Source organism: Podarcis pityusensis, assembly GCF_964106645.2.
Source record: "Podarcis pityusensis genome assembly, chromosome: 15".
Lineage (NCBI taxonomy): Eukaryota > Metazoa > Chordata > Lepidosauria > Squamata > Lacertidae > Podarcis > Podarcis pityusensis.
In genome coordinates this window covers 22150406-22165742 of record NC_138040.1, presented here as the reverse complement: position 1 = coordinate 22165742, position 15337 = coordinate 22150406, and the positions used below count along the sequence as shown (strand labels likewise).

Sequence of the window (15337 nt, the reverse complement as noted above, 5' to 3'; positions counted from 1 at the left end):
AAAGCATCAATTCTTCAGCGATCAGCCTTCTTTATGGTCCAACTCTCACTTCCATACATCACTACTGGGAAAACCATAGCTTTAACTATACGGACCTTTGTTGGCAAGGTGATGTCTCTGCTTTTTCAGATGCTGTCTTGGGTTGTCATTGCTTTTCTCCCAAGAAGCAGGCGTCTTTTAATTTCGTGACTGCTGTCACCATCTGCAGTGATCATGGAACCCAAGAAAGTAAAATCTCTCACTGCCTCCACTTCTTCCCCTTCTATTTGCCAGGAGGTGATGGGACCAGTGGCCATGATCTTCGGGTTTTTTGATGTTGAGCTTCAGACCATATTTTGCACTCTCCTCTTTCACCTTCATTAAAAGGTTCTTTAATTCCTCCTCACTTTCTGCCATCAAGGTTGTGTCATCTGCATATCTGAGGTTGTTGATATTCCTTCCGGCAATCTTAATTCCGGTTTGGGATTCATTCAGTCCAGCTTTTCGCATGATGAATTCTGCATATAAGTTAGATAAGCAGGGAGACAATATACAGCCTTTCCCAATTTTTAACCAATCAGTTGTTCCATATCCTGTTCTAACTGTAGCTTCTTGTCCCACATAGAGATTTCTCAGGAGACAGATGAGGTGATCAGGCACTCCCATTTCTTTAAGAACTTGCCATAGTTTGCTGTGGTCGACATAGTCAAATGCTTTTGTGTAGTCAAGCTTTCTCCATAATTCAGCGCATGTTTGCAATTTGGTCTCTGGTTCCTCTGCCCCTTCGAAATCCAGCTTGCACTTCTGGGAGTTCTCGGTCCACATACTGCTTAAGCCTGCCTTGTAGAATTTTAAGCATAACCTTGCTAGTGTGTGAAATGAGTGTAATTGTGCGGTAGTTGGAGCATTCTTTAGCACTGCCCTTCTTTGGGATTGGGATGTAGACTGATCTTCTCCAATCCTCTGGCCACTGCTGAGTTTTCCAAACTTGCTGGGATATTGAGTGTTAAGCAATTATTTTTTAATAAACAACAATTATCTCCTCACTAAAGCACAAATTAGCAAGCTCAAAGCAGCAGTATTAAGAACAAAAGGAGCAGCACTCACGAGCGACATGACCAGGAGCAACAGAATCAAAAGCTTATTGAGAAAGGAGAGTTTAAGAAATAATAATTCATTTGCTAGTATTTTATTCCTAGTATCTGTGCTAACCAATCCATTTGCTACATCTTCCCTGCCGCCGCATTATGAGATCTGTCATATGGAAGGATGCAGGGGGCACTGTTTCACCTTTAAGCTGTTGCATCCATAAAACAGTTTCAAACACAGCCATTTATATACATCAGCAGGAAGCCAGGCTGCAAGTCCGAGAGGGAACCATTACCCTTGCCATGCCCATTTTGCTCCTCAATATACCCTGCCCACTTCCCAAGGAAAATAAACTGGATGCTACAGGATTCCTGAAGCTCAAATATTCTCACAACAAACTTAACCAGGGTCCCAGTTCACTACAGCTTTGATTTTGTGGTTCCTTTTTTCAACAGCACGTCCAGACTCCATGCAGTAACAATTACATCCTGAAACTGGGACAGGACGATTTTGAAAAATTTCCTCATGCACCCATGACAAATTGTAATGTTTAAGAAGCAGGCTTCTGGCCCCAGAGCAGACAGGCTAAGCTGAAATAATTGTCCATGAGTGATGACTCAGATGGCTCTTTGTGGATTGCTGCTTCACTGCCCCTAAGAAGGGGGTTAGCTGGATTAGAACCATAACTGCAGGGCAGATTTCCTTCCCTTTCTCTTCCTCCATATCCAGACTATCACCTTTTGTTCCCTTTTTTGGATAACGGTCTTAACACACAGGCACACAGGCTTCTGAAGAATTTCACAGAGGGTTGCCATTTATAATACAACCTGGCCCCCAACTTTTGAGAAGTTCTCTTTGCTTGCTTGCTGGAAATGTTTACATTTTTCTCAAAGACAGCCACAACAACACCAAGTTGTGAAAATGATCCTTGACAGAAAGGGATATCAGTTTCTAATTCTAGTTTTCCTTATCAAGCTTCTGGCCCAAGTCTTCCTTTTCCCCCAGCCTGTGGGTGGGACTCTCACAGCCAAATTCTCTGGGGCTATTTTGCTGGATGCTTCAGAGCAAACAGAAATTTGTATCTTGGCAGTTAAAGCTGTGTGGGGCAAGTGAGAGCCCAGACACGCTCACCGGAAAACCTAAAAGTAAGATCCCCATTCCTATTGCAGTTCCTGAGTTTGCAATTGGGCCTGTGCAGCAAATTCAGAGCCTTCCTGTCAACGCTTGGGTTGTCTTCGGCTCAGCTGAGTTGTCACAGGAAGCCACTGTTTCCCATACAGGAGCAAGTTATCGCAAGGAGCTCATGTGTCATACCTTGTCCTCCTCTTGTGCATGCCAGAGGAAATCAAAAGCTTTATTCCAGTCCTGAACAAACTGCAGTTTATCTTGATGTTCCCAAACTCAAGGAACTGTGGCTTGTTTATGTTCTAGTTAGTGAAAGCAAACCAGGATCAAAGCAAAGTTTCAGGTGCTCACTTGTGCACTAACTTGAGTTTGAACCAACCACAGTTTCACGAGTTTGAATGTCATGAGGAATATCTTCAAGGCCCCTCTCCAGTTGTTGTTGTTGTTTTTCCTGCTCTTCCTGTGGTCATTATTGATCCTTGCAGTCCTGGTTAAATAAGTCTTCTAATAATGAATGGTGGAGGTCTTTGTCTTTTGCTCAGAAAGCAAAACTTCATCCCAACATCCCAACTCTCTGCTTAGGGTTCCAGGACAAAAGGCTACATGAAGATGGACCTCAAGCTTGGAGGCCTTGGACCTGACTATGAAACCATCAAAGAGAAAGTAAGCAGCATGCATGGCAATAAAAAAAATAAAAAATAGTTTGCACATCTTGCAACTGCCCTGCAGTGGGCACAACAACAGGTGCAATATTATTGTTGTTAATATGAATATATTTAATATTGGGCGGTATCCAATGCTCCCCTTCCACTAGAACAAGTGATGTACACTATCAGAATGGACCTCTCCTCTCCCCTGAAGCCTCTGGTGTGCTTCCAAAATCAGCTCTGGAGGGACGAAAGGAAACACAAATGCTACTGGGCCAGCAGAACTCCACCAGTGCTCCTTTGGATACAGGCTGTTGTTGTTGTTGTTGTTGTTGTTGTTACTGATACTACTACTACTATATTTTTAATTGATTTGTTAATGTATTAGATTTGTTACCTGCCCTTCACCACTAGCTCCTACGGCAAGTCACAACAATGTAAAAACGCAGTATTAAAATCAGTTAAATCAACTTACTATCAGAAAAATTGGGATGGGGGTAGCCTAAGGTGCCTGAGCCTGCTGTCCCTGTCCCTGTCCCTTTCCCTCCCCCCCCCCCAGGACGCACAGTCCTGGTGAGACCCCAGCCACCCCCACTGTCTTCATTTTTCTGGAGGCATCTATACCTTTAAATTAGCACCTGCAAATGGTACACAAATTTGTGGTGTGGGGCTGTTCCCCAAATGAATTCTTTGTGTTATGTAGCAGCATCCCTAAGGGACAATGAATTTGAAATTGGGGGCAGTGGAGGTTTTTTAAGTCGGGAATGGTGTGGAGACTTGGACTCCCGTCAACCCCTCATCAATGGCAATTATGTCTGGGGCTGATGCGGACTGGAGTCCCCAAAACATCTTGGTGGGGGCGGCCTGAGGGAATCTAGACTAGATGATCTGCTCCCATCCATCCCTGTGGTTCTGTTTGTTCTTCCTGACCCAAAGAAACAGAGGTGGGGGCAGGGGCAGACACTGCATCCTCCAAACCCAGGCACATTCAAAATAGATCATATTTTCAATCTGCCGTTTTCTTTGCCCTTTGGCAAAGGTATCCATTAGTCGATACTCACCTGCGGAGAATTCCAATTGCAGATAAGTACACCCAAGTTTATTCTCTTCCGGCTGGTTCAAGTGTGCATTACTTTAATGCAATTGAGCTGCCCTTGCGAATTCAGATGGCCTGGCTTTATTGCAGAAGGGAGGAAAATGAAAGTAAGCACAGCAGAGCAAATGCAGCCGTAGAGTAGCTGAATGCACATTAGGCCCTGTTAAGAAACATCAGGTGTTGCTGGACCAAAGAAGAAGATGGAGCCAATCATCCAAGAAAGGGCCTGAAAGAAGCCTCTTTTCTCCCCCTTTACCGTGGATGATTTTGCAAGATGCTCTGAGCAGATAGATGGGAGAACATAATCCTGGCTGCCCTTCCACCCTACTGATAAGACAACAGTCATATAGCATTTGCAGTCTAGGAGAGCACCGTGGGGTGTTGCAGTGGGGGAAATAACTCAGCAGACAGTACCAGTCCAGAGTACTTTAAAAGCTGCTTTGATTCCTTTGGCCTTGTGTGTGAAATGAAGCAGATTGGACAGCTGAAATGGGAATAAATGCAGAGATCCATAGCTACACATACAGCCTTTGTGAAACCATGAGGTTTTGTTTCTCCATAAAATTATGTGTCAAGCATAATGTGCCATTCTGGTATGACTAGGGCCACAATGATGTTTTATCGTGTTTTTAATATTTTTTGTTGTGGTGGTTGTTGTTATTGTTGTTGTTGTTGTTATTAGCCCTGAGCACCGAAAAGGTTATATGCCCGCCCCAATATGATTTTTTAAATAAAAAAATATATTAAACCATAAAAGATTTAAAGATTTAAGCACGTGCTTCTCCAGACCAGTGGTTAATCCATCGCCACATATGACTGGAATGGCACGAGTGGCGTCTAAGACGAAAAATCATTTCTAAGGAAATTCCCACCCACTTACTATAAATTTCAGTAGTTAAATATTGAAATTTTTAATATTGTATTGCTTGTAAGCCACCCAGGGGCTATTTATTGATGGGTAGCTATAAAAATTTAATGCATAAATAAACTTGAGTTTGAACATGTCTCCATTGTTGAAATAAGGCAGATGGATATACAGTGGAACCTCGTGTTATGTACCTTCCCCCTTGTGAACGCTGCGGGTTATGAGCTCCGCTAACCCGGAAGTAGATGCTCCCAGTTGCGACCCTTTCCCTGGGATGCGAGCGGAAGTCGCGCGCCAGCAGCATGGCAGCAGCGGGAGGCAGCATTAGCGAAAGCGCGCCTCATGTTATGAGCGGTTTTGGGTTACAAATGGATCTCCAGAATGGATTAAGTTCGTAACCGGAGGTACCACTGTATAACTGTTTCTGTTGTTTTGAAAACATAAAAGATGAACAACCTGCCTGGAACATGAGAGGAGGCGCAGGAATGGTCGCTGATAGTCCTGTTCAACTTGATAGAATATCCATGTCATGTCATTTATGAAGCCAAAAGTGAGCTAAACTCTCAGTGATTTCTCTTTAAGTGTCCTATCCACACCCTCAAAGTAAGCTGGGTGAGCTGACCACGCAATCAGAAACACAAAAGAGAACAGAAGATAATTTAAGTCATTAGTCATGTTTGTATCCTGTGTGTTCCTCAAGATGTATATGGTGGCATAAACCCCATTTCATCTTCACAACATTCCTGTGATGTAGGCTAGGGCGAGAGACCATGCTTTGACAAATACCACCCACTGATCTTTGTACTCCTGGGATTAAGAAGTCCAGCACTCTATTCTCTTCCAGAAGCAGCTGACACAGTGCCCTCCAGATATTTCTGAACCACAGCTCCCATCATCCCAGACCATTGGCCATGCTTGGTGGGGGAGTCCAACAACAGTCCCTGCTCTCGTCTCTAAATTTATCACCGACCATCACACCGCATCCTTACAGTATCCGCCCCAGACTTGTTAAACAGTCCTTCCACTACTGCCATTTGTCTCCTGACAGTCTGAAAAGATGAAGCAACAGAAGGAATATGCCAAGCAGGTTAAGGAACACAACATGAAGAACATCTCGAGCGCTCGGAAACCGCAGCCGAGGCACGACAACAAATCGGCCCTGTCCAGGCAGAAGGTGAGTCAGCTCCCAGAAAGAGAAACTCAGCAAGTAGAGGGATAAGAGGCACTGGATGGCTCAGCCCCTTTCCTTGAGTCAACAGCATATAGGATGCTTCCATGTGGCAGTTTATTGCTCATGCATCACATGCAAGTGGTTTGTGTGTTTTTTGCATCATCCATGCAACACCATTCTCATCAAAAGGCCATCCCACTTCTCGCACCTCAGCTCAATCCACTTTTGCCATTTCTCTAGGATTTTATTTACATAATGGATTTTCCACGGGAAACTTTGAATCCAGATTAAGCGGGGAGACGGTTTGAGGTGGCCTTTTGATGAAAAGACGGTGTGGTGCAGGCACTAAGCAAAGCTTTTACGCATGAGGAACGCCAAGTCGATAAACTGCCACTTGGACATGCCCACAGAGGCTCTCTGTGCTGTAAAACATGCAGTTCACATGGTAAATAACCACTTAATGAATGGTTATCTCTGTTCACCTGCTGCTTCTCCCTTAAAGCAGCATGAAGGTGATTTCAGCAGACCAGTGGCTGGGAAGATGGCAGGCATGGTAAAGTATCCTTAACCCGTCCACCACCCACTTCTCAATTTTTTAGATTTCCCCAACCCTAGTTACTTTTCTCCCATATTCCAAACTTGCATGTGGAATCCCAGCTGGGGAGGAGGGACAGTGTGTGAGGGATGTGGGTGAGGGGTCATTGTGTGGAAACAGAAGCCAGGGGGAGGGTTAAGCATCCCTCCTCCCGCCTATGGCTTCCCACTTGAAAACGGGACCCAGCCACCGGCACTGCCAGATGAGAAGTAGATGCTGGATGTGTAACTGTGCCCTTTCCTGGGAAGCACAGTGTTCCCCCTGCTGTGTTCATTCATTTTTTCATTTGCTTCCTTCAGGCCCTAGAGTACGCCAAGACCATCCCCAAGCCCAAGCTATATGTGTCGAGGCCGTCGGAACAAGAGCCCAAGGACGAAAAGAACCTGGCGCGCACCTTAAACGGAGAGAATCTTCCTCCCATTTCATCTCTCGAATCCCTGCAGAACAGGCACGAAAAGGAGAAGCAAGTCGTTGCAGCTTTCAAAACCCTTCATATTGTATGAGACTGAGCCCAAAGTCACAGGGACTGCAGGCCTTCCGAAGCAGCAGAGAACTGGACCGTTTTGCTCTGCTCTTTTGATGGTCGCCCCAAATGCCCAAGGACTGGCATTGAATTATGAGTTTCTGCTATCACAAAATGAACTTTGAAGATGTGAAGTATTTTTCTCTCCTTATTCACCCTCCTTCCCTTGTTTTTATTTTTTTTTATGTCAGATTTTATTGTTGCTAATTAAAGAGTTGGATAGGTAATGTTCTAGAACGGTCTTAATTTATTTACACCACCTTTCCCCCTTTTATTATTTCCTTGCCAAATCCTTCGCTGGGCCAATGTCATATTACACCTAGGGCCACTCCAGATTGGTGAGGGGTTGTGTTGTTTTTTTTGGGGGGGGGGTAGGAACACTGTTATTTTCCAGTCAGGCAGAAGTCAGCTAAAGTAAATATATGATTTTATGCTAATGATGTGTGTTGAAATGCTGTCAAATGCTCAAGCTGACTTGAAGTACCTTTGGAAATGCTCTGGGGTGGCTTGTTTTGAAGAAAAACTGCAAAGCAACAGTTATGCCAAGGTGTAATTTTGGTGCCTACCCCAAGGGTCGCAGATGACACTTGATCGTGAACTTGAACTACTAAAACCTTAGTGAACTACAGGCAGCCCACCCAGCCTAGCCCTGTTTATGTGGGGGTTACATCACAAGGCACCTCACGTGCAGAGCCAGATTTACATATACAAGCTATAGCTTAGGGCCCCCAAAAAATCTAAAGGGGAAAAAACTGGATGTACATTTCCAAAATATAAGATAAAAAATACCATAAATAAAATAAAACCTACATACAGCAATAGTGTTTTGTGTTGTGTAGGCTCCTATTTGTTATGTGCAAGTGGCTTTAGATACCTATGAGGTCCATGAATTACAATATAGCATAGATTCAACACAAAAAAACAGTGACAATTTGTTGTTGACAAAGGACAGCTGGACATATAAAGGGCCCCATTACCTTCAGTAGCTTAGGGCCTCATCAAACCTAAATCCAGCCCTGCTCACCTGTTGGTGAAATCACGTATAACTGAACCCATGAAAAAGCCTGCAAACATCCCATTCCACCCTTTTAGTGATGTTTCGGTGACATCTTTATGACATTTCCAGGTCACTTCCGGGTTCAGTACGACGCATATGTGCACATATTGAATGCACATAAATGGGGGCTGCCTGTACTGAACTAAATCATGGTTTCAGTTACTTGGGCGTTCATTTTGCAGAAACAGTGGCATGGAAATGTCACCCATCTGTGCCTTCTAGGACTCCACAAATTACATTCAGGAATCAAAGTGAGCAATATGGCTTCCTTGGCCCTTATTCTACACAGTGTGAAACGATTCCCAAATCAACGTTTTTTCCAGTTTCATTGTGTATTGTGTGTGTGTGTGTGTGTGTGTGTGTGTATCCATATTGTGCTTTTTATTTTGAAAATGGCTTGGAGACTGCCTTAGAGTTAAGCAGTATACCATCATATGGAAGGAAGGAAGAAATACTTGCCAGCATATCACCGACACAAAAATAGCACACCAGTGGTGGATTCATACTGTATCTAGTCCACACATCCTTCCACTTTAGTAGGGGTTCTATAATGCTTCCCCAAGCTTATCCACAATATTGCTGTCTGGAGAGGCAACTCTTGCATGATAGCACAACGAAAGAAAAATCAAGGGGGGGGGGGATCCCAGTATGAAAATTTACAGGATTTCAGTGGGAAGCTATAGGACATGCACTGTATGGAAATGGAGCAGCATATCCACTCCAAAATGCTTGCAGGCACAGATAGTATTGAAAGTGGAAATGAATAACACCACCCTGATACCATCCTGAGCACAAATCATCATGAATGCACAATGCAAAGGCTGTCTGACAGAACCTCAAGTGAATACTCAGAAGCCATGGCAAATTCCAGGGGTCTGGTGCATAGTGAACAGTGTCATTTGGACCAGTCCTGTGGAATGCTCTTCCTAAGGAGATCCAGCAGGCATCTTCTACATTAACCTTTAAATGTTTGCTGAAAACCTTTCTGTGCTGCCAGACTTACCCAGACCACATATTTCCTATAACAGTCAGCAGGTGATCTGTAAATTTGCATGTGGTCTTCATTGTGCAATTGTTGTAAACAGCTCTGATTTTCTTTTTGCGAAGCTGAGATGCAGAAGTGGCCTTTTTTTAACAAATAAGATAATAAATAATCTTACATACCTTGTGCAAAGTGTGGAACCTTGCACGGCCCAAGGATGTGGCTCTACTGCTCCTTTGGAAAGCCAAACTAGAAAGCATTTAGCAGGCCCATATTATGAAAGCGGCTCAGTTCCTGGACCCCTTCACACCTAGGAAGCTGCCTTATACAGTGGTACCTCTGGTTAAGAACTTAATTCGTTCTGGAGGTCCGTTCTTAACCTGAAACTGTTCTTAACCTGAGGTACCACTTTAGCTAATGGGGTCTCCCGCTGCCACCGTGCAATTTCTGTTCTCATCCTGAAGCAAAGGTACTATTTCTGGGTTAGCAGAGTCTGTAACCTGAAGCGTCTGTAACCTGAGGTACCACTGTATAGAGTTAGATCATTGGTCGATCTAGCTCAGTATACACTGACTAGCAGAAGCTCTCCAGCATTTCAGAGACGGTTCTCTCCCAGTCCCGCCTTGGAGATTCCATCAAGGATTAAAACTGGGACCTTCTTCGTGCAGAACAAATGCTCTGCTCCTGAGCTACCATGTTTTTCGCTCCATAAGACGCACCTGACCATAAGACACACCTAGTTTTTAGAGGAGGAAAGGAGGAAAGCCCCATTTTTGGGAGGGGATCAGCTCACAGTTGTGCAGATTCTTTTGCAAAGGGAAAAAGCCCCCTTTTTTGAGGATCAGCTCAAAGTTGTTGAGCTTACTTTGCAAAGGGGAAAAATCTTGTTTTTATGGGGTTCAACTCACAGCTCTGCAGCTTCTTTAGGAAAGGAAAGGGAACCATTTCTACAGTTTCCAAACAGATAATCTAATCAACCAGTCACATGTCACTGGGGAAACAGCCTCCGTCTGCAGAACATTCAACAATGGTGGCCTGGGCAAGGGGGCAAGGCCAGAAAGGGAGCCAGCGATCGACCACACATTCGGTCCATAAGACGCACAGACATTTCCCCTTACTTTTTAGAGGGAAAAAAGTGCATCTTATGGAGCGAAAAATACGGTACATCTTCTTCCCCTATATTCCCTGCAGGGCTCAAAGCCACATTGCAATGGTGTGCATGTGAGGTGGGCCTTTCTCAAAGAATTGCCTTCACCAGAAGAAGAAAACACACCAAACCACGTGATCAGCCTTGCCCACATGTGCAGTCACACACTTTCTGTGTCGATGTGGCATTGCACCATGCTGAAATGGCCCACACTCAGTGGTGAAGTTCTCTTTCTTTCTGGGTCTACTCCAGTTTAGGCCCTGTCTCCCAGCTCCCATCCTTTATATTCACTTAGGTGACAGGGAGATGCATGAGCACCCATGTCCAAATTTGCTATAATAATAATTTATTATTTATACCCCGCCCATCAGGCTGGGTTTCCCCAGCCACTCCCAACAGAATATTAAAAACACGATAAAAGATCAGACATTAAAAACTTCCCTGAACAGGGCTTTCAGATGTCTTCTAAAGTCAGGTAGTTGTTTATTTCCTTGACATCTGACGGGAGGGCGTTCCACAGGGAGGGCGCCACTACTGAGAAGGCCCTCTGCCTGGTTCAGCTCTCCCCCAGAGTGCCACTGAGACAGCTGCCTCAGCAAGCCTCATTATAGCACTGGCCCTGACTTAGGTCTCCCAAATATTGCCTGCAATGCTGCGACAGAGTAACATTTCCATACTGCATAAGAACTGCTTATCTACAGATAATAATCATCCCACCCCAAAATGGTAACACTTTGAAGCATCTCTTAGTCGGGCCCAAAACTTGTTTCTCTGATTAGATGTGATAATCCCCCTAAATACAAAGCTTGAGAACCTATTTTTTAATGAAAGCTTCAGAGGGATATCAAAGAACTATTTACTCGCATCTAATATTTTAATTAGATTATATTCTCAATTTAACCCATTACACACACACACTGCTTTGATGAGCTGCACGCCTAGTGTTTGGCCCCAGATGCTGGAGGTAATGAATGCTGGACCTCTTTGATTTAATAAGCATTTCTGCCTTTCCAGTCTGACTCTCTTTGTATCTATTTTTTATTAGTATTATTATTTTTTTCCTGAGCCCATAGAATTTGGTTAATTGAAGGAGTCTCTTACCACCACACATTAAGGGCTCTAAATTAGCATTCCCTTTTCCGATTAGAAAATGCAAGCGGGCATTTTTGCTTTGATCCAAGGATTTAGCTGAAGTAGCCCGTGCTCCCTTGAAAATGAGCTGATGGCCTTGTTATTAGGATAAAATGCAAATGAGGCCATGTGTTAGGAAATGCTTAATGTCTTAATTGATCACCTTCTGTACTGTCTGTGCCTTCCTTACATCTTCCACATCACCTGGAAATGAGGACGCCTTTGAAAAAGCCAGGTACAACCTCAGCTTTTAGGGACATTCAAATTGTACCCATTAAACCCCTAAATTGTACCCATTAATCCCCTAAACACACAAACAGCACTTTAACTTTTAACAATGCTCTGTCGCTTCTTTTAACAGTGAACTTGGGCAATCAGTGAAGATATTTATACTTTCCTTTTCAATTCCCTTGAAGAACTCCATCTCAGTCTTAGGACATTTAGCTTATTCTCTTTGCAGAGTGGTATTTCAATTATTGTTGGCTGGGATGGTTAGAAAAGGGGAGAGAGCCATTGCTGGGTGGTGGAGCACAGAGCAGTCTATGCAAATGGTGTCTCTAGCTAGAGCTGCCTGAAACCCTGGAGAGCTGCTGCCAGTCAGTGTTGACCTACTGAGCTGTATGGACCTAGGTGGTCTGACTTGGTGGTAGTTTCCTATCTTGTGAATGTCCTCTAAAGGGTGAGTAGCTAAAACTTACCAAAGGGTCATTGAAGAGTGCTGACTTCTCTTTTTTGAATCCTTTGAGGCCAGACATTTAGTGTCTGTTGCTTTTTTTTTTATTTACAGCAGTGATTAAAAGACAGGGAGGCCTTGCAATACCTTTGCCAGTCAATGCATGTCTGTAATGTCTTCCTTGTATGGGATTGCTTTGAAATTCCAGGAGTTATTGGGAAGTAACCATGCCCCCAGCTTGAGAAAGATGCACAGTGCATGTACCGTAAGTCCCATGGTGATCAATGGGGCTTACTCTCTAGTAAGCATGCTTGGGCTCTAAGCCTCCAGGGTTTCTCAAACTTGGGTCTCCAGATGTTTTTGGACTACAGTTCCCAGCATCCCGGACCGCTGGTCCTGCTAAGCTAGGGATGATAGGAGTTGTGTTCCAACAACAGCTGGAGACCCAAGTTTGGGAAACAGTGCATTAGAGCAAGGGTAGGGAGTCTGTGGTCTTCCAGATGTTTCTGGATGCCAGCTCACATCATCACTGACCATTGGCTGTGCTGTCTGGGGCTGATGGGAGTTGGAGTATGGCAACATCTGGAGGGCCAAAGGTTCCCCACTGATCCCTGTATTACAGGAATATTAGTCAGACTGGCATGAGAAAAATAAAATTAATAAGTAGAAGGTCACAACACTGATCTCTGTCTTACAGGAATATTAGCCAGGCTGGCATGAGAAAAATAAAATTAATAAGTAGATGGTCGCAAGAAGAGGACAAGCAGAAGTGATTTAATGCAAATGCTAGCAAGTAAGGGGAAATGTTTGTTTTTACTTAGGTTGTCAACCACTTTGAGGATTTTGATTTTTAAAGAGGGTTGTAAAATTAGAAATAAAGTGTTGTCTTTGTGTCAAGAGGTAGACTACTCTGGAATACAAATATTTTACCTTCCTAACCATGTTTAATGACTGTGTTTATATTATATCCTAGACAACATGATCCCTCGTTTCGGAATGATAGCTTTTTGCTATCCTATCATTAGAATGAAATGTGGAGGGCACTCAATTTAGCTTGTTATCCAAAAGAACAGGTCAGATTGCCCTTTTAAACTTCCAGCTCAACAATATTTTCTTTCTGTGCAGCCAGGAAAAGGAGTTTCCCTTGGTTAAAAGGCACAGTCTTTATGGTTTAACCTTCAAGCTTGCATTAATCAGCAGACGTTGTTTTTCAAACTGTGCTCCAGAGAACCTTGAGGGGTTCCTCAGAAACAGATCTTGAGTAACTCAGTGAAATTATCCATCACAGCACACAAGCGACCATGTCAGACCAATGGAATAGCTGCAGAGAAATGCACATCATGTTCTACATTATGTACAACACTTGACGGATGGAGTCAATGTGGAAATGCACCCACTGCTGTGTGTTCAAATGTACAATCACCAGTCCTCTTGTGGATCAAGCTTGAGGAGAGATATTTATGCATGTTTTCAGCAGAACCTGTCTGTACACAGCATCAGTTGGCTAGAACCAGTGATGCACTGAACTCACCACAAGCCCTTTTTGAACGTTCATATCAGTGTGACTTTTTTTTGTACCAACAAGCAGTTTTTCAGCTCTTAGACAACATTGTTGTACTCTTATTAAGGATTAAGAAACCCGTGCATGTTTGATTGGATACAGATGCATTCAGTCCTTGGAAATATTTCTTTAAAGGCAGGCAGTTTGTCTGAAGCACAGGGAGAAGTGCAGATCAGATGAACAAGATCTACATTCAAATGGCTGGCCAGTACATCTGTCAAATATAGGGCAAAGATGTGAGGGGGGGGGGGTCCAGACTCGGAAGTGGGGGAAACCATAGAGTTGAATCAAGACACTGGTTGTGTGCACATCGTACATTCAAAGCACCTGACTTCCCCCAAAGAATCGTGGGAGTTGTAGTTTAAGGGTGCTGGGAATTGTACCCCTGTGAAGGGCAAACTAGAGTTCCCAGGATTCTTTAGGCAAACCCAAGTGCCCTAAATGCATTATATATATATGAAGCTTTAGGCTGCGATCCTAACTCTGCTTACCTGGGAGTAAGCCTCATTGAATTAGATAGGGCTTGTTTTCTGAGCAGACACGGTTATGGGTACAGCCCTAGTCATACTGTACTTGTTAGGGTTCCATTGATCTAAATGAGCCAAAGGATGACTAAGACTGGAACGAACCCACAATTCTAATTTGTGGGTCATTTGTATGTAGCCTCAGTTCAAACAGAGTTTTGGCCAGAACTGTTTATGAACTGAGTGTGTGCACTAGGCTATCAGCAGTGTTCCTGCAGCATGTGACTGGGGGGGGGGTGCGGTGTCCCTGTGCAAACTGAGTGTGTTCCATGATGACAGAAAGCTTGAAATCCACCATCATTTATCTTTACAGCAAGTTCACCAGCCCATTTACAAGGGGGTTGAGATGAGGCTCAAATGAAAACTGGATTTCTGTCAAGGGGGTGGGTTGTTTCTCCTCAGAGAGAATGGGATAACCAATGTGTGATCTCTTCACCACACAGCCAGAGCCCCCAGTCTTTCAGCATTTGGTTGCATCTAACAGTGTCAGCCTTGAGCCCATTTCAATAGGTACAAATCAAGGGGTGAAGTGATTTGGAGAAGTGGGGCCTACCCTCAACCATCTTAGTGGTATGAGATGTGATCCATGAGAGGCAGTCAAGTACAACATTCCTTGTAATGCTAGAGAAGACATGCGAGGGAATGTTTGGTCCAGCCAGTCGAAACTTCCTGTTCCTCCTGGCTGGAGCATCCTTCCTTTTGCATGTGATAAAAGGTGGGTGTGACCAAACCTGTCCAGGTTACAAAAGGATGAGTCACGCAGCACAGCTCCCTTTTTGACCTCCTTCTTCATCTGACCAGCTTCCAGCTAGGACTGTTCTGCTAGCTCTCAGCTAGCAGAAACACTGGGATTATTCCCCCATATGGGGTAGATCCACATGTACATATTTGAAACTATGTCTGCCTTCAGGAATCCATCTGTGAACTGATGTAAGTAAACTTCTTTTATTAACTTTGATTAAGATTGTGGCATCTTTATTCTTTAAAGAGGGATTCAAGGGAACTTACCAGGAACGTACAATTCAATCTGAGACAGACTGAATTGTATAATAGTGAGAAGCTCACACGAGCCTGCAACCAGCTATCTGCTGTGCATGTAAAAGGGGAATGTAAACTCTGCTAAGTAAAGAAACTTGCTAGCGCAAGTTAGGAAGGATATTAATAAACAATAT

At 43.9% G+C, this 15337-nt stretch overlaps 1 protein-coding gene across 3 annotated transcripts in view; it reads left to right on the top strand.

The window, feature by feature from the left end:
• JHY (junctional cadherin complex regulator) overlaps nt 1-7317 on the top strand; it is a 34128-nt gene extending 26811 nt beyond the window's left edge. For all 3 annotated transcript variants that reach the window (XM_080983470.1, XM_080983471.1, XM_080983472.1), the window contains exons 6-8: nt 2776-2856; nt 5850-5975; nt 6867-7317. In XM_080983470.1, coding sequence (XP_080839596.1) covers nt 2776-2856; nt 5850-5975; nt 6867-7070 — 411 coding nt within the window. In that variant the 3' untranslated portion in view covers nt 7071-7317. The remainder of the gene's footprint in view (nt 1-2775; nt 2857-5849; nt 5976-6866) is intronic.
• Nucleotides 7318-15337: the final 8020 nt, after the last annotated feature.